Here is a 27,615-nt window from a genome sequence, read left to right as displayed (position 1 = left end):
GACCAATTAGTATTTTCCCTTTTTCTAAAATTTATGAGAGAATAATTCATAACCAACTCTCTTCCTACTTCGATGACATTTTCGATTCAAGACTCTGCGGGTTTAGAGCTAAACACAGCACTCAGCATGCATTAATACAAATGATTGGTCAATGGCATCAAAGTCTTGATGGGTCCGGAAAGGTGGGGGCAGTTTTGAGGACCTGTCGAAGGCTTTCGATTGCATTGATCACAAACTTCTGGTTGCAAAGCTCAAAGCCTACGCAATTGATACAAAGAGTCTTGAACTATTGAAAAGTTATCTAAGTAATCGCTATCAGAGAACAAAAATCGGCTCTGAATACAGCGAATGGCAAGAGATCACTCTAGGTGTTCCACAAGGCTCGATTCTCGGGCCTCTTTTATTTAATATTTTCATAAATGATTTATTTCTTTTTATTGTGAAAGCTAGCATTTGCAATTTTGCCGATGATAATACCTTACACTCGTGTGCTGAAACTCTTGCAGAAGTCATCTTGAATCTAGAGTTTGACCTGGAAATAATCTTAGACTGGTTTTTAAACAACTACCTTGCTGCAAATCCTGGTAAATTTCAAATGCTAGTTTTAGGAAATCAGAATATTCCTATAGAAATCACTGTCAGAAATGTAACTATAAAATCTACGAATTCTGTTGAGCTTCTCGGTATTACCATTGATAACAATCTCACTTTCGAATTACATATCAATGATCTTTGCTCTAAAGCTAGGTCGAGAGTCTGGAGTCTGAACAGAATTCGCAATTATCTAAATTTTGATCAACGAAAGTTGATATTTAACGCTTACATCATGTCAACATTAACTATGCACCAATAATTTGGATGTTTTTGTAATAAAACTACATATGAAGAAATCACCAAAGTCCATAAACGGGCATTGAGAACATTACTTTGTGATTTCATAAATGACTATGAGGTTTTATTGCAAAACGCCAAATGTAAAACGGTTCATGAAATTCAGCTTTGCTTCTACTTTGTGAGGTTTACAAATCCGAAAATAAATTAATCCAAAGTTCATGCAACAAATCTATATAACGAAGGAAATAAAATTTAACTTCCGAAACAAAGTTTTGATGACAATACCTAAGGCTAAGTCTCAACGTTTTGGAACTCAATCCTTTTTATTCCGAGGAAGCCTGATCTGGAAGCAAATCCCAGAAAAAATTAAGCTCAAACCATCAATCGATTCTTTCAAATCCTCGTGAAAGAAATAAACCTTACAATGTTTGTCTTTGTAAAATATGTATATAAATTTTTTTTTATCTTATATATTCTTTATTATAGTATTGCGTATTCTCTACAGTTGGTATTAATTAGTATTTTATTATAACTATGTCAGACCAACATTAAATAAATCGGAAAATAAAAATAAAAAAATAACCATGGTTTACGCCGACGAGAGAAAATTTTGATTTTGACTCTTTCAAATGGCTAAAAAACGCCTTGTTTTTGATTTTGTTTTTTATCAAAAATCAATTTCAAAAAGAGTTATTTTAAGGAATCTTCGAAATTTTATTGATGAACGGTCATTATTCCAAGACGCCCTGAAGCGATTTGAAAATTGGCGAACAGTCAATTTCTTAGGGCTCATGCAAACATGAAATTAGTGACAAAAACTCAGCTAATGATAAAAGAATATGTTGCATTCGTTGCGACAGAATCACAACAGAAACAGGGAAATATGGAATTCTCTAAATGTTATAAAGGTTTAGCGCCGCAGGCGGTTTTTTACTTATTCTTACTTTTCGAATGACTGGATAGTGCTTTTCAAGGTTTTTAACGATTTTTCAAGGTTTTCAAGGTTTTTCCCAGAAAATTGATAGTTTTCAAGGTTTTCAAGGTTGTGGGTGGTTCGTTTTCAAGGTTTTCAAGGGTTTCAAGGTCCCGTCTTCAGGAAGTTCTAAGCACTTCAATTTGCAATAAAAATGACACTTACTCATCGACGCTACTTTTGTATACCGGTCTCCGAATAACGTCTCTCTTAGTGAAATATTTAGGATTCAAATTTTGCTGTTGCATAGTTTTAAACATCAATTCGTATTTGTATTGTCCAGCTGTGAAACGAACACCAGCCGCAATCTCTGAATGATAGTTCTTTTCAAAGTAAAGGGAGTTCTGAAAAATAGATGTAAATTGAAGATTTCGAAACGTTAAGACGACAAATTTAAAATTTTAGTTTAAACAATTATCATTAAATTTCTCAGGTAGAAAAATTTCTAATTCGCAAGATTTAATTTCGCGGATCCACCAAAAGTGTCCCTGAAAACGCCAAAAAATAGCAAATTTACAATGTATTATACCCTAAGTGTGAAATCTAAAAGTAAAATTTCACGTGGGATTGATTTCACGAGTCAGCGATCTCACATGATTTTGCGAGATTCGTTTTCACAAAAATGGCGAAAATTAATCATAATTTTAGTTCATCATCTTGAATCTTTTGTTAAGGTTTACCTTCTCAACGTATTCAGTCCAATTCCCGCAGTTCTCTTTCCAATACCATTTCCATTCCGTGTAATAACTATCTTTACAAGTCTCAAGTTGAAGTGCTTTTGAAGCAGTTGATAAACGTCGAATCTCAATTGACTGATTCAGATGGGAGCCACTCATTTTTCCATCATTAGCAAACTCAATAAACGACATTTTGTCAGAAGAAGTCCTAAATTGAACACAAAGAGCTTTAATAAATGTTTTTTAGTTAATGAATATCCGCCCCCGCTCCTTTGAAAGAAAATTTTCAATAACCGCCCCTCAAATGAACGCCTCCCCTTTAAGAGAGACGTTTAATTAAAGCAAGTAGTGGTAAGGAAAACTTAGATATGTGATAATAATTGCATTCTTTTCGAATAATATATACCATAACTTACTCATATCTGGACTGCATGGGATCACAAAAAGCTTTCTCAATTTCGACATTCAAATTGATCGGAAACGACTTCCAAGAAGTTTCATTCGGTTTTTTGTATTGCCATAAGTATGGAGTATGATTTTTAGGATGAAGTAAAGAGCAAGTTTCATCATTGTCGCAGACGTCGTCTAAATATTTCACACAAATCGCTTCGTCTTTCAAAAAGTTGAATGTGGCTGAAAAAGAAAATGAATATCGAAATATAGGAAAAAAAGTTTTGAATGTTCTACCATAGTATAAGAAAGCCGCGGCTGGAATGATAACATCTGAATTTCTACTGTACTATCTCTGTCGTATTTGATGACTATTTGTTGATCAAGAAATAAGTAGTGTAGCATCTTTAATGGTAAACTTTATTAGTTTGTCGTTAATACTTACTACGCAGTGCGTTTTAGACATTAATTATATGCCCTTGATAATACACTTGCATTATAATATCATTGTGCAGGAAAAATCAACAATAAGAAATTTAAACAAGCACAAAATGGCTGGGCTGAAAGAACTCAAAAATTAATAAGGTGCCTCGAAATGCCTTCACAATATTTCAGTGAAATCTTTCTAGAAATCAATGAAATAGTACATCAAGATAATCCTGTGAAAATTTCAAGCCAGCACCTTCAAAATTTATCATTCAAACTGACAGGAAAGTTGTTATCTTAAATATAGTTCTTATAATTTTAATTTTGGCGAAAACTATCGTTTCCACAAAATACCCCTAAAATATGTCCAAAATCAGTTAAAGTGTTTCATTGGGTACAGATTCAAAGATATCTAGAAATAAAAAATCTTCTTGTGAAGGAAAATAAGAGAAAAATTTCAAAAACTATCTACCAATAATAAACTGACAATCTTGATGTTCTTATAAAGCTCGGAGACAGAGATGGAACAGCAATTAACTGAGAAGACAATGCAGTACATATTCCAGCCGCGGCTTTCTTATACTATGGTTCTACATATTTGGATTTGCGGGAATATTCATATTTCACTTGTTATTAATCACCGTAGACTTTCTTCAGCTTTGGCGTGTCTCTAGATTTTTTTTTCAAATCTCTTTCTTAAAAAAGGTCTACGCGAGACTCCAAATGGTACTCAACCTCGCAGGATTGTTCATTACAAAGGCTTATTATAATAATTAGAATAATTTGACCTAAAGCCGAAACTTACGCTGCTGCAGAAATTCTTGTTTTTTCTTTTCTTCAGATTTCGGTTTGAAATACACCAAACTTTTCTTTAACAACAAGGTGTCCGAAATGTGAAACAATTTCATGATTTCGTCAGCGTGATTATCGGTCAAAGCTTCTTCGTGACGAAATGAACAGAGTGCCGAATGTTTACGACATTCTCCATTCACAAAGTCGCCACAGATATGAATATTTTCACATTGTTGTAGATCAGTGCATCGGTTCTCTAAGTACTCTTCACAAACAGACGGCAAAGTATTCTTCAGTAAACATTTCAACTGACGAGTCTTCAAAGGTTCCAAGGAAAATTTCCCAATGATTCCTTTGTTGTGAGCTGATGAAAAATCATGATGTTTTCCACAGGAGATTGCTGAATGTTCAGTTTTGGAGTCAAAGAGTGATTCTTTACAAATATGAAAAGAGCCACAGTCACCAAGAATACATCCAGATTCAGACCAATAATCCAAGCATGATCTGATGTTTTTGACACAAAGAAAAACAACATTTCTAGACCGATCCAAGCGAAACGTTGTTGAATGATCCTTGAACCACTTTAAACACTCATCTTCATGCCCTTTAAAGAAAGCTTCCATAAGCTGGATAGAACCAAGAGGAATCTGCCCGTAGTAAGGATATTGAATAATAAAAGTGAAAACATCCATTTCCGAAGGTGCCTCCCATCCGGATTCAAGTTTAGCAGACGAATCAAAACCAGTGAATCCTTTGGTTTTCTTTGGTTTCAAATCTGGCACACCCTGACAAGTCTAAGAGAAAAGGGAAAAAAAGATACCAGATTAATGCATTCGATCATTTTTCGTTGTATCATAATCAAAAGCCGTCAAAACCCATCCATGGTTTCATGCTATTACAGATATCAGCTAAACATTACACGGGGGGGGGCTACAAGGTTTACATAAACAGAAGATCTAGTGATTCAAATAGATCAATATAATCAGACCCAAACTCTTAAAATATCATATTGAAAGTTTATCGTGGCTTGGATCACGATATTTACGTTTAGCTATGTTTTGAGAGATTCTTTTCCCATCATCGGGCAAGGTTGAGGAAGTTTTCTCCACTATTTGTACTAAGACCTTCTGATTACACATGATCCAAGCCTCCAATATGAATACCACTGGGTCGATAAACTTATTTGGATTAATCTTAAAATATTAGGCAATCGATTACCTCACTTTCAGAATCAAATTCTTCGCCACTTTCATCTTCAGAAGATTGTTCAGGCTTTTCTTCATCCAACTCAAAAACACCTTTGATCTTCTTTGGCCGATCTAATGAAAGAATTGAATTAAAGTAAAACCACTTCTTTATATAGGTTACTATTGCAAAGATTTTCCAAGGCGTTTTTTCTATAAACAGAACAATTAGACTGGTTATTGCAACATAAATACGATCTTGATAATTGGATAAGTGGATTCATTTCCATCAGTTAGCAACTTTACGCGAAAGACAAAAAATCGCGAAAACGTGAAATCAAATTTCGTGAAAATTTATCCGGTTAAAAATATTCCTACCTCGTGGTTTTGGTAGCATAATACATTCTCTGAAGTTGTTTTCCTTTAAGTAAAATTCCTCCATCACCCTTTGTGAATGTGAATTCCTTAGTCCAACCTCATGGGCCCATTTACACGTTCTCCCATCTTGTTTACATTGATTTTGAAGAAATCTTTTGCAAATATGTACGTTTGGACATGTGGATGGTGACTTACATGCTCGTTTAAGGTATGGTATACACACGATAGGATATCGATACTTCAACAATGCTTTTAATTGCTCCTCACTAAAGCTTTCTAAGTTATGCTTTTGGATTAGGCTTTGTTCGTGTCCATTATTAAAATCATGTTGTGAAGCACAATTTTTATCAAGACAACCATTTTCGTTGAAAATAAACTTCTTGCAAATATGGAATTTCGAACAATCCTTTCCATGCTTGCACAAGTTATTTTTACGCCAATACTGTGTACAAGGTTTAACATCTTTGGGGCAGACATACACCGAATTTTGACCTTTATGTTGAACCAATCTGAAATGTTCTGATGATTTGAAGTAAACGATAACATCTGTTTCTGGATTTGCTCCTAAATCTTCAAAGCCATCAGGGGATTTAAGTATCCGATCATACCAATCTGTAATAGATGTATCGACTTTTGCAGCTCCTCTAACATGGTCAGTAGTAGCATCTTTCTTTCCTTTAGGAAACAAGATATTTGCAGTAATAGCATTCTTGTCAATATCGTGAAACTTGCTACCATGAGAATCTAATATGGCTTGATTGTAATCATCGAAAACATCATGTGATAAATCACAACCATCAAGCGTACATACAGAGTTCTGCAAAAAGTTCAAGCAGACATGAAGCTTCATGCAATTCTTTGTACATTTCTTGTTTTGATAAAAAGGGCACACCCTTGGAAAGGACTTTCTCAATGCTTTGATGATTTGCTTGTTGTGTAAGGTCGAGTTTAGTCTCTTGATGATAGACTGGTTGTGTGCATCCAGTGGGTCGTGTGACAGTTTAAATCTGCATTCGCCAGGACATAATTTTTCTTCCAGCAAAAATGCTTTACATAAGTGTAAGTAAGGGCAGCTTTTGTTTCTACATCTCCTTCCTAAATAAAATCTGCATATTTTGACGTTTAATTGTGCAACTGGCGAGCCAATATTTGCAGTAGTTGTGTACGCAAGATTTGGTACACTTGCAGCTGAGCTTAATCGTTTTGGTGATGGTTTTTCTTTAGTTGATAGCTCCATTGATGATGGGAAGGCTTTAAGATTTCTGGATCCTTTGGTTGGTGCAGATGTATTGTCACCCGATTCGTTCTTATTCTTCTCTGCCTTAGGGGCCATTAGGATATTAATTGCAGCTTCTTCTCTGCAGACGCTCCTTTCATCAGGAAAAAATATGCTAAATACAAGCTTGTTATGATACAATACAAAGTTATGCATTGTTGTTTTAGGTTTTCCTGATTGCGTGGCAAGTTTGCATGTTCGACCACAGCTATCATTGACAAAATCTTCACAAATATGAAAATATCCACAAAAAGGTTGGGAGCAGGATACATCTTTTAGGAAATTTAGGCACAGCCTTGGAAACGATGATCGTAGAACTTTCATCCTAATTTCATCAGAATAGCCATCAGGAAATATTTTGTCTAATATTGATTTGTTATGGTTCGTATTGATACTATGAACTTGACCACAGTTTTGATTAACGCATGATTTTGGTGACCAAAGATACCTCTTGCATAAATGCATTTTATTGCAAAATCTATAACCACATTGTTTTGTCTCATTATATGTTTTGCAAATATCAACAGGCACCTTAGGTCGAACTTCATAGTTATCATCAGTGATTTGAGCAACCCAAAACATTTTCTTGTCATCTTGAATTGTTTCTAGAATGTCATCATAACCACGTAGATGTTTCGTCAAAAATTTGATGTCAGCTTTGAGTAATTTGTTATGCGACACCCACTTGTGGACATAAGCACCGTCTTTACCTAGAATCAATAGAAAATGGTCGGTACAAAGATTTTAATTCCTTCAAATTATCAGATTGAGCCAAATAAACAGTAAATATGTGCTGTCGCTCTTTTTAGAAATAAAAATTTGCTGACTAAAGGATATTGTATATTTTGTTTGGGTTGTCTGTGAAAAATTTTAAAATCAATGAAGAAAATTGAACAAATCTAAGATCTTACTTTTGAACAATTCTGATGGCTTAGAAGCCATCATGTCTTTATTGTATCAGCCGAGAGACAAACTGATGCAGGTTGAATGATGCTAATACCTGAAGAAAGAGAAGATGAAAAAGTGAGGAGTAATCAGGATCTGCATGGAGATTAACGTGCAGTAGCCAGCTAAATAACTGATGGAAATTTGTAATTTTATTGTCAAGAAAGCATTTAGATATACGTTAGACCTCAACTACACTCTAAATCAAAACTGTGTGATTGACAATAATAATTCCGTACAGAAAAAGGGCTGTGCTATTTTTCATAAATCCATTTAAGTTTCACAGCACATTTTTTTGCTTAAAAGTCATGTAAATGATAATTTAGAGCACTTTTTTAGCATTAATCTTGGTTAGATAGGGTTTAATGACTTTTTTGTGCAGACATGTCATAAAGTCCAGCTTAAAACAAAACCCTGGTAAAATCTCAAAATCCTAAAATTAACATACTGTAGCTTTTGATATCAATTTAAATTTTGACATGTTTTAGGTATCAGAAAAAGTGAAATTTTTTTTCAAAAAAAGATGAAACCATCAAAATTGACGTCATTGAATTTTGATAAGTCTCACTCATCTTCAGCACAGATTTTAAAACTCAAATATGTTACAAATATTCAAAAACTAAATTAAAAAATCTTTTTTTGTTCAACTGTCATCGCAAAAGGTACTTTTTCACTGATGGGGGGGGGGGGGTGAATGTGAAATTTTGTGATGATGTCGAATCCAAATCTTTTTTCTATGAATTATTTTCATTATAGAGAACATTCCAAAGTCCATAGCTCTTCTACAATCGGTGACGAAATACTTGGCACAAAAGGGAAATCCACCAGGAAGTTTTGAAACCACAATCGATTTGCAAATGCTCTAAAGTAGGCTCGAAGGGTAGAGTTTTAACGCTGAGTTTTAACGCTAGACTTAAGACCTTAGGATCTGAGGATCCAAAAGTTCAAAAATGGTCCAGTAGGGCTTGAAATATAGCCTAGAAACCAATAAATCCCTTCCAGATCGAAATAATTGATGAAATCAAATTGAAGGCCCGAAATTGACATTCTCGCTCGAACTTCAATTTTCGAAAAATGATAAATTAGCCAAAAGTGCCAATGTGTTATGGCACTGATTGTAGATGGAAAGATATGCAAGGGTACTCTTAGGTTCCAAATAAAACGGGGGGGGGGGTTCGAATAAACGGGGGGGTTGGAAAATTTTCTAGATTTTAATAAACGGGGGGGGACCTAATTGCCGGGGGGTTGGAAATTGTACTTCTGAAACCCAAAAATAAGGTAAAAATAGGCTAAAACTACGCTATTTAAAGCAAAATAAGGGACCTTCTCTTTGATAGCTGAAAATATTCTTCGAGATTAATAAACGGGGGGGTCCTAATAAGGTCCGGGGGGTTGGAAAATTTTCGAAAAATTAACAAGCGGGGGGGGGCCCGTTTATTTGGAACCTAAGAGTAGTTGAAAATACCCCCTGATAAAAAGGATCCCAAAAAAGCTTGATAATAAAAAAGTTTTAGAATTTTAAAGACAATATGCTATTCAATCATTATCATTATTCCTATATAATCTAAATTTTAGAGCATTTGCAAAAAAAAGGAAAAAAAGAGTACTTGTACGATAAGAATAATCACGACCAGTTCCAAAGGCCTTTGTGCCTAGAACTTTGTTACATTATAAAGAGGCCCCCCCAGCGGACCCTCAATTCACCCAATCACGCAATTTTTTTCGAAATTCTAGCATTCACGCACGGGGAAACATTGGATAATCGGGAAAACTGCATATAATCAGTGGAAAAAAGGGAAAATTCACGTATTCACGCACAAGATAGCCCAGATTCACCCATTCACGCAATCAAAAAGTGCATTTTCACGTTCACGCAAGTTTTTTCAATTCACGCATTCACGCATTTTTTTTTTCAATTTTCACGCATTCACGCAACTGAAAATGTCCATTCACGCAATCACGCAAACCGCTGGGGGGCCCCCTATAAAGATAAACTGTAATTTTAAATGAGATTGTTTCATAGCAGGTCAATAGATCTGCTCGAGGAAATCAATGAGGTGAATTTTGCGAGTCTGTAGTTTTTTCCGTGTTTAAGTCTAAACAGAGCTTTACGCCGAAAATACATTCGAATTTTCAAATGTAAACAGCGCTTTGAAAATCGAATGTTTTTGAGTGTTCACACGAGCGCGCAAATGTTTTCGAATGTTTTGAAACAATTTATTTTAGTAAGTACGTTCAATCTGGACAGTCTGGAAAATGTTATTTGTCACTCGATCTTTCGAAATCATTGAAATCTTTTTTTCTGAGAGGGGAAGGACTCTGATATTTTCTTTTTCTAATTGTTGCATACCGGTATTCTTTTCATTTAACAGAGTCAAAATGTATTTTCTTTCAAAGAATTATGATTTATAATCAGGAAACACTTCTTAGTAATTTTAACTGTATTTTGGATGCACAAGTTTATTGGAAGGGCATTATTTTTGCCCAGAGTTTTATAGCTTCAGTTTTCATTTTTATTCACTTCTTTGTTGTTTACAATTCTTTATTTTATTCTCCAAAAAGCTTTAGATTTTTTTTTTGGTGTTGTCAATGATGATGATGTTAGTGCAATTTTAGAACGAAGAAGATGGGAAGAAGAAAAAACCGAGCTTTCTTCAGTTTTGAGATGTTTTTGAATTTGAAATGCGTGCTGGAGCTCAACTACAATAAAACAAAGGTTAGTTAACTTTTATTAATTGTGGATTCTTGATATTATTCAAGTCGCAGATGACAAGAGCAAGAGAATTCTCTCACTGTCAACTGAAGAAGGAGTTGTGGTACCACCTCAAAATTGGTCGAAACTCATGGAGAATCCAGCCTGACTCAGCTCATTATTATTTGCTGGCAAATGCTAAACCCCCTTCACTCTCCTCACTTTAGATGTTTAATTTCCCTACATAAGAGCTAAGGCTCTTTCATTTTCTAAGATCCCTGTTCTGGCAGAATGTAGATTAAAATGCTATGTTATGCTATTAAGGTCTTTAAAGAGAATGGAAGTAAAAGATGGGTATTTTATGCTAACCATCCCTGTCTGACTGAAAGTTTTATCTCTAAGGTTATGGATTGATGACCAAATCTTGATTTATATTAGATTTATTTATATTCTTTCTTTTTCTTCAGGATGTAGAAAAAATGGATTTCAGATGGTTTTGGAGTCATTTTTTTGGATTTTTTATGTCTGAGCTACAGAAAGTTTAAAATATATTGTGCATTCTGGTGCATTGTGTATCAAAAAGACACCTTGTCTCGTTCTTCTAAATCTGATGTCTAGTCCTTCTAGTTTAGATACATCCCCGTCCTATGTTAAATATTTCACAAGAAGAATAAAATTCATTTCTTTCCTTTCAATTTTTGCAAGTTTCTTGATTTTTGAAGTTCATTTTGAGACATTTCGCCTCTTTTTCTTCCCCGCCTCCTTCTTAAAAAAATTCAATTTTTTCTACGCCAATCAGATCTCACGTCTTTTTCCCGATCAGCCAATCACAATGGCTTGTAGAGGGCATTGCGTAATTTTTTGTCTGGTCTGTAATTTTGATGTTTTCTCGAATCCAATGAATTTTCTTTAGCAGAGTAATGAGGCCCACTAAACCTGCAAATGCAGCGATTGTGTTGGCTATCAAAAAGCCATTTTAGATTTTCTTGAAAGCCAGATAAATTGCGGACCGAACCGTGGGTCGGGGCTATTTTTTCATGGTCCCTATCTCGAATAACAGGAGATCAAAGTCTGGACTTCGAAAATTCCTTTGACAAAATAACTTCCTGAAGAAAATATTTAAGCCATAAAATTAGCCCCGACCCTAGATCAGGTGCCCCTATGTGCAGGCCACCCTAAACAGTTGTTTTTGACCCTTAACTCTCGGCCGAGTCGTTGCTTTTTTTGATAAACAGCAATTTTGGGACCTTACTTCAGTGGTCGTTTACTCGCGGTTTTTGACAGTTTTAACAAAAGAGTTTGCCCTAAACTTCAGTTAAAAGGTTATATTTTCACAATAAATCAATTACACAATATTCTGAACTTGTTTATACGTTTAAATTTGAGCTCAATACTCTTCATTATGAAAATCGCAAAATTTGATAAATTTTACAGACCAGAAAATTCACCTCATTGACACACTCGAGTGCGAAATATACTTCTATAATAATAATAATAAGAAAAGTAATTTGTATTTTTAGTTGATTGATATCCGAATATTTAATTTGAAAAGAATTCTCTGTTGCAATTTTTTGCAAACTTTAAAAAACTGTATTTTGGCCAGCTCTTTTACTGACTATCTATTTAGTGGGGGGCGTACGGTATTTTGGAATTGCAGAAATCAACCCTTTTTTCTTCGGAATTTCGGAAATCGGAAAAATATCCGTCAGTATTTCGGTATCAGAAATCCATGAATTTTTGCTCCAAAATTTCGGTATTATTAAGTTTTTATCCCCCTTTTTTGAAATTCATACATGAAAAGTCAAATTTGATGAAAAATTGTATGGTCAAAATGAGGGAAAAATAACTAAAAAATCGGTATCGGAATTGCAAGTATTTTTTTAAGGAATTTCGGGAATTTTGGCAAAATTATTAGGTATTTCGGAAATCGCAAACCCCGTACGACCCTTTTTTATTCGGAAATCGGATATTATGATAAGGGTATTACTTACAAAAGCACCACATACTATAAAGCACCTTGGAGATACCATACCATACAGGCTTGCTAGGTGATTTCAACATTAATCTTTTGAACACTTCTTCTGATCCCAATATCTTATCTTACTTGAACAACCTTGGATCACACTTTCTTATACCTAATATTTTTCTTCCGACTCGAATTACTGACCACTCCATGACACTTATTGACAATATTTTTTCTTCAATTTCTGAAAAGCGTACAGTACCTTTTCAGGAAATTTGCTTTATTCTATCTCTGATCGTCTTCCTCAATTTCATCTTGTCTGTGGTCCCTCTGTAAAACCAAAGAATGAAAAAATCTTCTGAAAGGACTGGAAAAACTTTAAACAACAAGATTTTATCTTTGATTTTCTTAATATTGATTGGGTAAATAAATTATATCATATAACAGATGTTGATCAAGCTTTCAAAACCTTTTATGATCTTATCCAAGACCTTATTGATCAACATGTCCCAACTGTTGTTGTGACCAAACGCCAACAAAAAACTCGGGCTAAACCATGGATCACCCCCGGAATTATTAAATCAATCTCACAACGTCAATTTTATTCTAGAAAATATATTCAAACCAAGGACCCTATTATGAAATCTTTTATCAAAGATATAAAACATACAAAAATCTCATAGTTACTCTTACACGTAAGAGTAAGAATAATTATTATTCCAATTTTTTCTCTGTTCATGCTACAAATATTTTGAAAGTCTGGGAAGGGATCAGAGACATTGGATCTGATTCCAAATCTTCTCCTTCATCTGTTCGTGTCAATGGCCATCTCAACTCTGATCCAAACGTTGTTGCCAATGGCTTCAATAACTTTTTTACTTCTATTGCAGATACTGTCCGTTCCAAAATTGGTCCAACCAATCGTCACTTCTCTCACTATCTCAAAAATCGCATTAGGAACTCTATTTTTCTTGATCGTGTTAACCCTGCTGAAGTTTTACTAACAATTAATTCTTTATCCTTTAACAAATCATCTGGCCCTTATAGCATTTCCCCAAAAATTCTTCGTCTTCTAAAGTTTGACCTCTCTGGACCCCTTTCTTTTCTTTTTAACCTTTCATTTGAATCTGGTTGTTTTCCCTCAATGCTTAAACTCTCGAAAGTTATTCCCGTTTTCAAAAACAAAGGCTCTCCACTTGAAATATCCAATTATCGCCCTATATCTCTTCTTTCCAACATAGAGAAAATTCTTAAGAAACTTATGTACTCTCGTCTTATTACTTTCTTAGATTCTCATCGAGTATTTTTTGAGCGCCAGTTTGGTTTTCGTAGATCTCACTCAACCATCCATACCTTACTTAATATTGTTGAACGTATTCGGAAATCTCTTGATGATGGTAACTTTGTGTGTGGTGTTTTTGTTGATTTGCAAAAGGCTTTTGACACTGTTGATCATTCTATTCTAATTTCAAAACTGGACCACTATGGGGTTAGAGGAAAGGCTAATGACTGGTTCAGATCATATTTATCTAACAGATCCCAGTTTGTCTCTATTTCATCCAATAAATCTTCTATTAAAATAATCCCTCATGGTGTTCCACAAGGCTCTGTTATAGGACCTCTCTTATTTTTAATCTATATTAATGATCTTCACAATGCAATCTTTTCAAGTGAAACTTTTCATTTCGCCGATGATACCCATATTTTACATTTTAATGATGATCTTCTTTCCCTTTGCAACAGAGTCAATCGTGACCTAAGATCCCTCCAAACTTGGCTCAAAGCCAATAAAATATCCCTTAACGCTGGAAAAACTGAATTTTTAATTTTCAGACACTGTCGAAAAATTCTTCCTTTTGGTCCTTTTCTTAAAATTGGAGGTAAGAAAATTTTTCAAAGTTTAAATATCAAATATCTTGGCGTTTTGATTGACATGCACCTCAACTGGAAAGCCCACACTACATCTTTATCAGCTAAACTTGCCAGAGCAAATGGTATTATATCTAAGCTCAGGCACTATGTTTCAACAAAAACCTTAGTTAACATTTATTATGCTCTTTTTCATTCTCATCTTCAGTATGGTTGCCAACTCTGGGGTCTTACTGACAATACCACCTCCAAGCCTATATTTATCCTTCAAAAGAAAGCCTTACTACGTCTTATTACTTTTAACAACTCTCGATGCCCTTCTTCTCCACTCTTTTCTGATCTCAAAATTCTCAAGATTTTTGATCTTGTCAAATGCCTTAAGGTATGTGTTCACCTTCCTTGACACATTCTCTTTAATTGATCATATCTTTAGAACAACAAATTTTTATACATCAAAAGTATATATTTTCTGAAAGCCAATAATATTCTCTTTCTAATGGTAAAAGTTTCAGCTGAATTTAAAAAACTGGGCAGGATATAATTAAAATCTTAAGAATTTTAACCTTACCTACTTCAAAGAAGTTAAAGTCACCCATAGCTTTTGAAATTTGAAAAAATAATTTCGATACTATGTTCCCAATAGATTGAACCAAAAAAATGTCTTAGGATTTTTTTTTGGATCGACTTTAACTCGAGAAAACTTAAAAATTGTTAAAATTTCGAAAAAAATCATTCATTTCTCGATTTTTTTCCACTTAACCTGAAATTGTGAAGCTTTAACTCGATTAGAAAAAAAATCCTAAGACATTTTTTTAGTTCAATTCTTTGCCGAAAATATAAAAAAAAAATTAAGTTCATAGCTAAATGCTATGGGTGACTTTAACCTCGTTAAAAGTAGTATGGTATGGTAAAATTTCATTTTTTTCTACATCAATTTGAAATTTTTGACGAGATAATTACTGTTTAATTAAGTAATCAGAGAAATGTGTCAAAAATGTTACTATTCAATAGATGTGAGAATAAACATCAGCTGAATTCTCTCTTTTCTCTTTGTTGTTTCCGAAAGAGACAATTATTTGAGTAAATAATCCATCATAAGACGAACTTTGTTTTAAAATTTAAATGGTCATAACTCTGGATCAAAAAAAGATTTTAAGATCGCGATTTTACCAAAATGAAATCCAGTAACTTTTCTTCCACTTTGACTGAAGAAAAATTTTTTGACAAAAAATCGGAAAAAGGTGTACACATACCTTAATATATCTTTTGTCCACAGATTCCTAAATAAAAATTACCCTTTGACCTTCTGGAGTTTTTTAACTTTATTCAGCTCGATGCTGAAGACGAAAACACTCAAAGTACCAGAGGAGCATGTTTGAAACTACTTTTTGTTCCCTCCTACAACACCATTACCTTTGGGAACAAATCTTTCTCTAAGTTTTGCATAACACATTGGAACAGCATGCAGCGATCTTATCCAAATATTACCCTGAGCTCATCTGATTTCAGTTTTGTTAAATCTCTCGCCCTTACTCACTGTCTTGGGAGATACTGAGCACACCCCTCCCCTACCAAGAAAGGTTAGCAAACTTTCTTTTAATTTATTTTTCATTACATAACAAAATTCTTAAAAATATATAAACATTTTTAACTAATTTACAATGTGTTATAAACGCAATCTGTACTTAGGTGGCCGCATCTTTTTGATTAGCTAGACTATAAGGCGGTCTCCTTCCATATATTTTTGTGCATATCATCACTTGTATCTTTTCTGTAGTGTTAAATGGTAAATAAATACTTACTTACAGGGGTATTAACAAACTTTTCCAGGGGGGGGGGTGTTTGTTTATTATCAGATTTTTCAGGGGGATCATTGAAGTTTTTCAAAATGACATCAATAGTTGATTTTTTAGCCCCACAAAATTTTAACTTCCAGGGGGTTCTACCCTACTTTCCCAGGGGATGGCATGGCTGCATGGGATAGTTTATCATTCAAAATTTCCAGGGGGTTGGTGAAAAAAGTAACTTAGGTAGCAGCTGTAAAAGAAAATTATATGACAATGTCATTAAAATAATTTATGCTGGAGTAATTTAGTTATTCAAAACAAAATAGACCTGCCACGTTCTCCCACAAACGCCTATCACTATTGGGCTATTCCATTTTTCATTTTTAAACCATAACTAACCATTGACAAACTTTTTAAAAGTGACCTAACGCAAAGGGCCATTCTAGAATTTGTCTGTAACAGAGGGGCGGACGACACATGATTTCTGAGGGCAAAAGTTTTCACCGAAATTCGAAATTTCCAAGGCGAGAGAAGAAAATGTATGAATTTCCAAGGCAATTGAATTAAAAAAGGCAAAAAAGGCAAAAAAGGGTAGAATTTCCGATGCATTTTGCAAAAGTACATGGATTTTTATCGGAATTTCCGACCACCACTGGTGGAAAGAAAAATTATTTCTGAGGCTATTAAAAATTAAAAAATGCACGTCGTCCAACGGGGGGTAACAAAAATTTTCTGGAATGGCCCAAACCGGTACCAAAAATCTTATTTACCCAATTTGACAGATTGATAAACTTGCAGGGTTTAAATAAAGCTCAGTGAATTGCAACTTTTGGATGGTTTTAGGCTGCTTGCATCCTGTAACTGAAAGGCTTACATACAGAAGGTTACTTTTTTACTCCCCATCATGAAAGAATTCACATAGTATTACCTTGATCTTTTTAATGCCTGATCAAATCTTATTCCAATCCACTCACTTACTCACTTCTATAAGTCGTGTCCAGCCAGAATACAACTTTTTCTCCACAGATAGTAACTGCGCATGAGTCATCAAATTCTCGGAATTCACCCAGTAGACCTGCCTGATTGGTTCCTCTCGACAGTGGAAGTGATTGGGTCACGCCGCTTAACCTTACGTCATATCTTCTATTTTCAAAGATGGTACCCCTGTCAGTGGGACGAAAATAGTAAATCCTTTTTCAGTGAATCCATCAAGTTTTTCAGTTTGATTGGTTTGTTGTTGGTTATGTCTTCATTTTATAACGTTGAGCTTCAGATCTGTTGAATTTTATTAAGTATTGCAGGTTTGGAAAGTTTTTGAAGCAAGGCAGACAGGGCCACTTTTTGCCAGCATTTTCTTTTTTATAAGGCTGATGGAAATTAATGATATGTTTTACCGCCGTATAATGACGATTTTCAGAATTCGATGCGGCCAAGTTTTCATTAGCTATTCATTATTCATTATTTTCCCATAAACATTTATTTTTACCAGATTTTTCTTTTTTCCTTATAGATACACAATCTCCTCTTGTGTCTCCGGAACTCTCGTGTTTTTATTGATTCTTTTGGTTCCCGTTGCATTTGTACGAGCTTAATTTAAAGAGATAAATCTTTTTCTTCCCGCTAGAGAATTATATAATGTTATCTCCACAATATGACAAAATTAAAATCACACGGTAAAGACTACTAGAGGGCCGTTCGGGTTGTTAACAATCTAAAAAAGCCACGTGCCGTTTGTTTTGATATAAATTTCGAAAATTTTTGTTCTCTGCTCAAGTGGGATAGGAAAAATAATGACAACTTTTCGAGGAAATGGCAAATAATGACAACTTGACGTGGCAGGTTTTTGAACACGCAGGCGGCTTACGGTAAACATAACATTAAATTCCATCGGCCTAAACTAGAAACTGCCCAGCAGTCACAGTCGTCCGCGCTTGATAAGATCGATCATCGGAACGGCGCGATGACGGATCGATATGTGATCGATGGATTACTTAACGATCCGGATAGGACAGTTGAGTACTGAGCGATCTTTTCAAGTCATCTCTATACAAAAAAGAAAAGCAAAAAGACCTATCGAATGAGAACATCATAATGTTCCACCGCAGAGTAACTAGTGTTTTGAATCTATCAAATTAAAATATGCAAATTGATTTTGCAACTTGAAAATGTTATTAACACTTAGTAATGGGGGAGTTGCTTCGGCTATTATTTAATTGGCATAATTAATGAGATTAGATATAATTTTAATCGTTTTTCCGATTTCATCTTTACTTTAGGCCCTGTCTTCTTTGGAATCAAGATGGAGCAAGAAATGAAGACTTTTAATAAGAACAAACAATCTCTTCAAGCATTTGCTTTGCGTTTGTTTTTTATCAAAGCTGTGACGATCACATGTCAGAAGGATAAGCGAGCAATAGAAGAAAATAATAATCTGCACTACAGACTTGTATCACAGAGCCCGGTGGGACCTAACACGGGAAATTTCAGTCGTAAATTTCTGTTGCAAAATATCCTAACCGGAAAGAAAATTTGGCCTTTTGATTGGTCGGGGGAAAATTGCGACGGGGTATACTTTTGTTAACTTTTTAAAATTTTCATTATTTATCCTCGAATTTTTCAAGTTTACCCTTTGGTAAGTTCTATCAAATGATCAAGTGTAAAGATCGATTATACTCTATTTAGCTTTTTTAATAGCCCCCGGTAAATGTTGACATAAACAAATGATACACTACCCCGGACATTCACACTGACACGCATTAACGTACATTTTTTATATTTCTCATATAATAGAACACCCCTTTTTCAGTGACCCAGTGAAGTTTTGAAACCCACCGGCGGCGTGGCTAAAAAGTATAACTTCACCGGGTCTGAATATATGAAATCCCAAAAACTCACTAAGTGAGAACTTTTGGATAGGCAGAATATTGATTTGAAGAAATATTCCAAGAATTCTTTAAAACATTTTTTTCTACATTGATGACCGTGGTAAGACAATAAATAAGATCTTTGATTGGGGTGGGAAATTTAAAGTAAGTTTGACCAGCCTTGCTTTTAAAATTAGGTCATTCTAGATGCACTCTTTTTTCACCGGGTTCTCTATCGGGTGGATCTGACCGGGTCACTGATATAGGGGTGTAATAAAAGAATTTGTATATATAAGCTCCGTGGATACAGCCAGATGCATAATTCTTAGCACTTCGATGATGAACAAATCATTTTCCTTCTGTGTTTAGCCAAGTTGACAATTAAGGGTCGTTCCACCTGAGAACGATCTTGTTTATCAGTCCATCCAGTGGCCCCCTCTAAAAGACAACGAATGAATAAAAAGATTTTGTCATGAAACTAATTTTGTGGTGTATTCAGGGTTTCATTACATGGCCTGCTTATTGAGCTTATCTTTCGATAGAAAGCACTACCATCCTCATCGAATATTAAGCATGTAAACAAATTTACAGCTAACGGGAAATTGAGACGGGGGAGGGGGGTGCTCTCCGTAATCATGACTTACGCACTACAGGAAGAAAAGCAAGTTTTTCATTGTTCGAAGGAAGTATTCTATGTGCAAGATTTTAATTTGGAAAATACTTACTTGTACACTATTCTTCCCTTTCATAATACCCCTCCTCTTTATGTCATTATTTACCACTTCGCGTCATTGATTAGTACCTAGAACGCAAATGTTAATGTCAAAATCCTGGAAATTAGAAGATGTAACTTTACTTTATCTTATAGTTAAAAAAGAAGTCTCATGCGCTACTATCTTTGTCGGGATAAATTTTAGTCATTTAGCCTCAACGACCTGAAATAGGGGTGCATGAAAAAACAGTTTCACTAGAAGAAAGATATACGATAAAAAAACCAGCTGTGAAAACATTAAGAACGGGATACCTTTTCCTAATAAATTGTGTTGTATGCCGTGCAATATGTGATGCGTTGTGACTTCTTAATACGAGAATACTTGATAGTTGTACCATTTCCCGAAGTGTTGATTCGGAATATCTTGAAAGAAAAGCAATATATTCAAATTATTTTAATCTTCAACCGGCAAAACCACATCTTAATACCGATCAAATATGAAACAGTTGACACACAACAGCGTTTCAAAACCTTTCTAACATTTTTGAATGTCCGTTATGTGGCGTTTGAAGACCTTTACAGTGCGGCTAAATTCTGGATTCATTGAGTTAAATCAGGTACCTTACGTATCCACCGCCTTGGGTGGCTTAAATTTCGCGTGGATTATTTAGCGAAACTTAGTTCTTGCAAAAAATTAAAAATCCTTTGAAAACGAAAGAAATTTAGTGAAAAAGAGGCTACTTCACAGCGAATTTTTTATATTCTCAATTCGCTAAATAACAGTACATGCAAAAATTAACCGACTTAGGGTAATAATAGCGGCATTCTAAGTTGCGTCATTATGAGACGAAAGTGAAAAGAAGTAACAAATCTCACTCTCGCGAGACAGAGATGTAATGTGTGTCAGGTTACTGCTCGTTGTGAGACAGGGATGTAATGTGTATTTTCTTTGTTGTGAGACAGAGATGTAATGTGCATTTCCTTCGTTGCGAGACAGGGAGATAGGAAAGCAAAACAACACTCGCACACTCGCATGAGACAGGGATGTTATATGGTATATTTCCTTCCTTGTGACACAGGGAGGCGCGAGAGGCGGAGAGAGCTAAAATACCACTCGCGTGATACAGGGATAATACGTACCTGATAAAGTAATATTTCTTCCTCCTTTTTACTGAGCTTTTTACGTTGCCTTGATATATTAATGCTTGTGAGAAAGCATGATAAAGCAAGCTTTTAAGTTTTTATCCCCTCACTTTTATTGATTTTGATATAAAGAGGGCCTTAGCTGATATCCTTGAACTTATTTGAATGTCGATGAACTTCATAAAGTAACTCTCAAAGGGAATCTGCAAAGACGTCATCCTAATAGACGTAATAAAAAACTTACCATTGTTGAAAGAATGACTTTTCGTAATCACTTGGGAATATAATTACTACTTGCATCGAGTTAACATCATATTTCTCATCTCTTCACTTTTTTCTACCGTGTAGGAGTGCCAAACATGGAATTTCTATAAGGAAATTTGAGAAACTTCACCGCAGAAATATTTTCAATATTTTGCTCAATTTTGTGGGATAGCAGAAATATATACCATTGTGTTCCTTATAAGAGCCGCAAAACGAATATCGTATTTTTGTTTTCACCACAACTTGTTATTGAGCGTTTTAGGTACCTAATGTTGTAAGCCTTTGATCTTTCTTTTTTTTCTTTTGTTTAGCGTGGCGCTAAATGATGAGATTACTCTTTTTTTTGTCGTTTAAAATATGACAGTGTGCTCGACTGTAGGAGATCGATGGAAGATTCAGCCATTAAAAAGTCTTGAGTAGCGATCCTTCGTTGATCCATTATCGAGCTAGTATTTCAATCGAGTATACCGATTCGTCATCAATCGTTAATCGATTCGTCACCGATCGTTAATCGATTTGTTATCGATCTTAAATCGAGTATGAGTCGATAGGGTCGATAAGATGATAGATCAATAACTAATCATAAGCTTAAAAAAATCTTAAGTATCGATCCTCTATCGATCTCCTATCCGGATCGTTAAGTAATCCATCGATCACATATTGATCCGTCATCGAGCCGTTCCGATGATCGATCCTATCGAGCGCGGACGTCTGGATTAAGATAAAAAACTGCAATTATTGCTGTTTTCAGCAACTATTGCAGAAAACGGCAATTTTTCAATGATGAAAAGCCAAGTCAGTAAAATGTTTTGACCTTATAAAAGATGTCAGTGGTGTTTGAAAATTATAAAATACCGTCAACTGCTCCAACTTGGGACTATATTGTATATTTGACAAAACAGGGAGGGCGACCATCAAAAACAGGTGTTAAAAATGCATGCAGGCGGTCGGAAAAATTCCCGGGTTTTTAAAAATCACTTCTGTAAGTCAGGGGCAGGTGGTGACAACACGAACAGAACAATTTTTTGATAGCCGCCAGAGCGACCAAGAAAAAAGCTATACGTCAAAAGAACAATTTGCTTTTTCCGGATTTTTTTTTCTTATCTCCGCACCAGAAAATTAGGGGAAAATATGATGCGGGCGCGCGGGTGACGCGAATAGAACAATTTTTCGATGGCCGCCTAGAGGAACGGCAATTCGGCCATCATTTCACACCGAACCTCCAAAGTCATTTGATTTGAGTTAATGAACGACGTATTAAAAAATACACAATTTCTCTTTCACACCGACAGTATGGTATAGACCTAACTCTTCATAGCACAAGTGTTTCAACTGGTATTCCAACGAAGCCATATTTTGGTTTGTACAGAAATTTTGCCCGCTCAAATCCAAAACAAGAAAATGGTCACTCACTAAAGCAAAACATTGCGGCCACTGCATTTCCCTGGATAAAAATTCTGGTCACGTGACCATCCGTGATTTTAGACCAATGAAAACGCTTCATTTCCCGGATTAAAGTTGTGTCTACACTAACACGCGGGAAATGGCTAGAAAAAGAGAGAAAAAACCGGGGGTCAAATTAAATTTTTCTCCCTTCTTGCGGCAAACATAAAAGACTTTAAGAGGCCATTTATTTAAGAAAGGGGTGTTATATCATGAATAAATTATATAAGTAAGTGATATTTTAAGTAACAAGTTCATTAACAATTTTATTTTGAAGTTTGTTTTTAAAAACAAAACCCCCGTGCTAGATGATAATCTCATTTTCTTAACTTATGGACCCATTTGGAAGTCATTTGGCAGTGTAGTTGCAGCCTATACAAGAATTGGAATCTAAAGTCTGAAGTCGTAACTCCTTGCCAGTGACCCCGCAGAGAAATTTTTAGTTGGCAGACACTGACTTTAGTTTGGTTTGGAAATACTTTTATTTATTTGGATTCATGAAAGGTTCAAGGTTTGTTTACTTTTTATTTCAAATTATTTCATTGATTTATTAAGCTGCAATAGCTGATTAAAAAACGCAGATTTTTGATAGTTATCAGCGTGGGCTTGGCCGCCATTTTGAATTTTGATTTTTTTTCTCCTGTACTCGGCAATTTAGAGGTTGTTTGTAATACGCAATTTGGCGTACGCGTAACACTTGTGAGAGTAAAGCTAGATTCGCTTCGCATACTATTCCCTTGAGAAAATGATTGACAACAGATTGAGGTTTTTCATCCACGTAGGCGTTCTGCGAGCGTTCTCGGCTCAATCCTCGGATCGCGCTAAGAATGGTAGACTGAGCTGTTATAGATCATTTCGATGGAAGTTGTTGGAATGTTTACAAGGCTCTTGACTGAAAATCCTTTGTTTTATTGTCAATGATGACAGTGCCGTTATTAATTTTGCTAGATGTTTGTAAGTGCACTTTATAGTTTTGATTTCCATTGAAGAATCATATTCTGGTTTTCATGCTATCAGATACTGTTTTAGAGCTTTAGAGCTAGCCTGACCGAGTAGGCTTTTAAATCAAAATATGAAAAATTTCTGTAGTGGAACACACGCGAATGTCTGTAACGAAGAAGACCAAATTAGTGGCAAAAGGATGGAGCGTTTGACGTCACTTGTGCGGCAAGTTACACACTCGTTATTTGTTAATCCCATTGGGTGATAGGCGGTTAGGCGGCGGGTGTTCTCTAATTCTCCAAACGATGTCCGGTCATTTTGAATGAAAACAAAAAAGTTAAAAAGGGCGCATTATCAGTGAATATCAGTGAAAGTTATCGTGACATGTTATGACAGAAAGTATGATTGATAAACTTGGTGGAGTTATTATCAAAACAAATTTTTTGTCAAAGAGATTTAACAGTAAGTGAAAATACAGGCCAGATATCAACAGTCCCATGTTTCGACCAATCGTCCCAAGTTAGAGCAGTTGATGGTACACAAAAAGATCCTACATTGATGCCGAAACACAGCCAGAACGAGAAAACGAAACCCCCGTTGCAAGTTTGTTTACACATGACTCGATTTTGCTAGTCTCCATTTCCAACAAAAACCAGTTGAAAACAAAACTAAGCGAGGCACAGTAGTGGGCCTATAATTGCAAGGGTATCAAATACCACGTGCTCAATATCAAAATCAACTTTTTTTCCAAATACGGCAATAATTGCCGAAAACGACAATTTTTTACTTTTCTGTTGATTCAGCATTTCCTCGTTGAAAAATTGCCGTCTTAATATCAACTTTGAACTTCATTCAAGATCTTGGATTGTCATCATGGTTACTTTTCTCTGTGTTGATTAAGTGCGCTGAATAGAATCTCTATTGGTCGGCACAGGTCAATCTATATGATTTCAGCCTGTGCTTTTCACGATATAAATCAGGCTATTTAGAGCAAAATAAGGGGCCTTATTCTCTTAAATTAAGAAGCGGGGGGCGTTTATTTGGAACCTAAGATTACAAGTGCTGAATTATTTTTAATTTAGTAGCGTCATGGATTTATTATAGAGACTCTGGATAAACATCGAATGAAACGGTGGAGAGCGAAGAATTGTCTTTCTATTGTTTCAGAAAACAATCAATGTACAGGCTTTGTCCGCAAAGGACAACTGTCATGGTGGCTCGAAGGACTCTGATTTTTTTTGAAAAATGATTAATACTCTTTATTTCTAAAAAGTTCTCTAATATTTTCTATTTTGTACTTTTGTAGGCCAAAAGTTTGAAAATAAATGCTGCAATACCGAACGGATACATTTATGAAATCTGGTGTGAGAAAAAAATCATCAGACGAGTAAAATCAAACAAAATGCTTATAATGATCCACAAAATTTTGAATTGGGAATATCTTTCCAATATTTCTCTGAGAAGAGCTGAGATTGACATATATTAGATGTGAGTTTCATAGCTCCACTGTGGTATGAAAATCTTTTGGTGGCACGTAGTGGCAGGTCGACTTTTTAGGTTGAAGTTTAAAAATATCTGGTGTCAATATTCAATTTCTTATACATAGCATGTTTTTGCATCTTTCTCAAAATTTAAAACGTCATAACGACCTTGAATTTCGGAGGAGAACTTAAGGTCTCATTTGGGAATTGGATAAGTGTATTTTGATGAGAAATGCAATTAAAATGCTACGAAAAATCATTTAATGGTGGAAAGAGGGTGAACAATAATGTCATTAACTGCGGACAAGGCTTGTACATGAGAAATTGGCAAAACTCAGCCCGCTGTTTTTCCAGTGTCTATAATAATTCCATGGCAGCGTATAAACAAGGCAAAAAATTTACCATAGGTCATGAGTCAGAAAGTCTGAGTCATGAATCAAATTCTTAAGTTGGGAATAAATACACCCCACCAGCATGAAAACTTGTTTTGGGGTGGTCATTCTATCTAACAATCATCATATGCATACACATTTTTCTATAAGCAACCAAGCTGCTAAGGCTCCAGCCCTGAAATTAGCCAATTTTTTTCACTATCTCATAAAGTAAAAGATTTTACTAAGCATGATAAACGATAGCCCTTGACCCAATAAGCCTAAAAATATGTTATACCATGGGTGGACCACCAGGGGTGGTCAAAACAAATTTTTCAGAAAATGAGCTAGAATGCTAAGCCAACCCCAGCCCTGACCCGAAAATTGGACTTGCTTATAAAAAAAGGTGTAAAATGTCAGAAATAGCAACTCCAGAATTCATGCAACTTCTGTTGACGCCAAATCAAATATGTTTCATTTTTCCATAAACTTTGAACCCTTCTAACTTTTTTCTATTATGTATATTAAAGTGTTTCGGTTCTTACTAAAAGTAAACTTATGATTTTAGCTTTCCAGCGGTGTGTAACACCTGAACTAGGACTAGTCATGTCAAACAAAAACATGAAAGTAACACACAGACAGACAGACAGACAAACAAACAAAATGACATACAGACTATGGCTATTAATATTAGGCTGAAAATAAGTAAAAACAGGAAAAAATAAGTTCAAATTTTGGCCAAACTGCGAGAAAGCCTTTGATGAATATAGCTAATACCAGGGAGGGGGTACTGACCTTGACAACTGGAGATTCCGACTGGCAACTCAAGCTTTACCGAGTCTTGTCTCAGTGTATGGTTACCAAAAATGTTAAGTATGATTACCAGTCCACACAGATGCCTGACCTTTTGCTACAGGATGTCATGTTGAATAATTAAAAACTCCATTATCAAAACAGCCTTAATTTATTGGCATCTCCTAAGCCACATAGTTCTGGTAAAATTGGTGGCAAAAATTAAATAATAACAGCCCCCATTCTTTTTCACTTTTCAACATATTTAGTGATGAATAAATATTATTTTGAAAGTGAAATATATTGAAAATATCAATTGAAACGAAAATGGCAACAACATCAACAGCTCAAGCATCAGGTCAAGCTTCAGTCACTGTCCAAGAAGAGGACGAAGAAGAAAATGATGAAGTTAGTGTATCAATTGTTGTTTTCTTTACTTTAATGAATCTATAGTATCCATCCCTCTTTAACACCCATCTCTGTAATTTTATTTAGTCTTTGGTTTTCCTTATCAAAAAGCAATTTTTAGTTGTTTTTGAGTTTTACATAATACTCATTTTAAATTTATCATAATGTGTTTTCAATTCAACAGTCCATCTGTTTTCATTATTTGTATAGGTGCCAACTTTGAGACTGACAATTCCAAAAAATGATAAAAAAGTGAAATGGGGAGAGAGTGTGATTGACAATGAAAATATGGGCAAAAAATCTTCAAAATGTAAGTAACAAATATACGTATTGGAAAAGAGGGCTAGCAACAAGGATGCGCATTCATAAAACCTTTGAATTTCCCATTGATCAATTTTAGGTTGTTGTATATATAAGAAGCCAAGGATGTTTGGAGAGTCCTCATCAGAGGATGACTCGAGTGATGAAGAAAATGATGACAAATGTAAAGGACCAAAAGATTATCATAAAAATTCTAAAAAGAAAAAGAAGAAAGTGAAATCAGCATGTAACTCAAATGATTGTAATACTTGTGATTGATGGATAGAAGACAAACTATGGACAAATAAGTTTTCCAGCTGAAAATAGCGTGGCTGATATCTTAATTCATGCGTAATAATTTGATGAACAAAATTAGTTCAAAAAATAGATCAATATCCATGAGGATAATTCATATGCCATAGTTTGTTTCCCGTACTACGTAGCCCGTTTATGGGGTGCATTAGCACGCACATTTAAGCCTCAAGTCATTAGTACTGGAAGGACTCAGAGCACAGTCAGGCAAATGGTTTAAAGTTTATCTAATAATGTAAATAGTTTTATAATATCATAATTTTATTTAATACTTTGTAGTGTTTTCTTTCTAAGACCTATAATAAACATGCCTCAAGTCATAAAAAAGTCACTGCATAGGGTGTTGCTTGCTAATTGAGAAGCTTTAGAGGACTGAAATTAATTTTTTTTCTAAATT

At 34.9% G+C, this 27,615-nt stretch overlaps 2 protein-coding genes across 3 annotated transcripts in view; one reads left to right on the top strand and one right to left on the bottom strand.

Annotated features, from left to right (window-relative positions):
• LOC136821408 (uncharacterized) overlaps positions 1-17,165 on the bottom strand; it is a 22,823-nt gene extending 5,658 nt beyond the window's left edge. Inside the window, exons 1-8 of one of the 2 annotated variants that reach the window (XM_067077674.1) lie at positions 17,115-17,165; positions 7,842-7,930; positions 5,655-7,640; positions 5,311-5,411; positions 4,106-4,886; positions 2,901-3,117; positions 2,488-2,692; positions 1,973-2,151 (exon numbers count right to left, since the gene is read on the bottom strand). In XM_067077674.1, the coding sequence (XP_066933775.1) occupies positions 1,973-2,151; positions 2,488-2,692; positions 2,901-3,117; positions 4,106-4,886; positions 5,311-5,411; positions 5,655-7,640; positions 7,842-7,875 (3,503 nt within the window). In that variant the 5' untranslated portion in view covers positions 7,876-7,930; positions 17,115-17,165. Of the gene's footprint in view, positions 1-1,972; positions 2,152-2,487; positions 2,693-2,900; positions 3,118-4,105; positions 4,887-5,310; positions 5,412-5,654; positions 7,641-7,841; positions 7,931-17,114 lie in introns of those variants that run through there. The other variant, XM_067077740.1, reaches the window with a different exon arrangement.
• Positions 17,166-26,446: 9,281 nt separating this feature from the next.
• LOC136821307 (E3 ubiquitin-protein ligase PPP1R11-like) lies at positions 26,447-27,596 on the top strand. The gene is made up of 3 exons (XM_067077577.1): positions 26,447-26,606; positions 26,817-26,916; positions 27,007-27,596. Exons 1-3 carry the CDS (start codon positions 26,526-26,528, stop codon positions 27,183-27,185), a joined length of 360 nt encoding a protein of 119 aa, XP_066933678.1. The 5' UTR covers positions 26,447-26,525; the 3' UTR covers positions 27,186-27,596.
• The last annotated feature ends 19 nt before the right edge of the window (positions 27,597-27,615 follow it).

This window comes from Clytia hemisphaerica, unplaced genomic scaffold (assembly GCF_902728285.1).
Source record: "Clytia hemisphaerica strain Z4C2 unplaced genomic scaffold, Clytia hemisphaerica genome assembly, whole genome shotgun sequence".
Classification (NCBI taxonomy): domain Eukaryota; kingdom Metazoa; phylum Cnidaria; class Hydrozoa; order Leptothecata; family Clytiidae; genus Clytia; species Clytia hemisphaerica.
This window is presented reverse-complemented; position numbering and strand designations above follow the sequence as displayed.

What these genes read in the sequence shown, in the direction of transcription:
- LOC136821307 (XM_067077577.1), top strand. Translation starts at nt 26,526, where the DNA reads ATGGCAACAACATCAACAGCTCAAGCATCAGGTCAAGCTTCAGTCACT. An exon ending in ACGAAGAAGAAAATGATGAA is followed by an intron (nt 26,607 to 26,816) that starts GTTAGTGTATCA and finishes TTATTTGTATAG; the next exon opens with GTGCCAACTTTGAGACTGAC. An exon ending in GGGCAAAAAATCTTCAAAAT is followed by an intron (nt 26,917 to 27,006) that starts GTAAGTAACAAA and finishes GATCAATTTTAG; the next exon opens with GTTGTTGTATATATAAGAAG.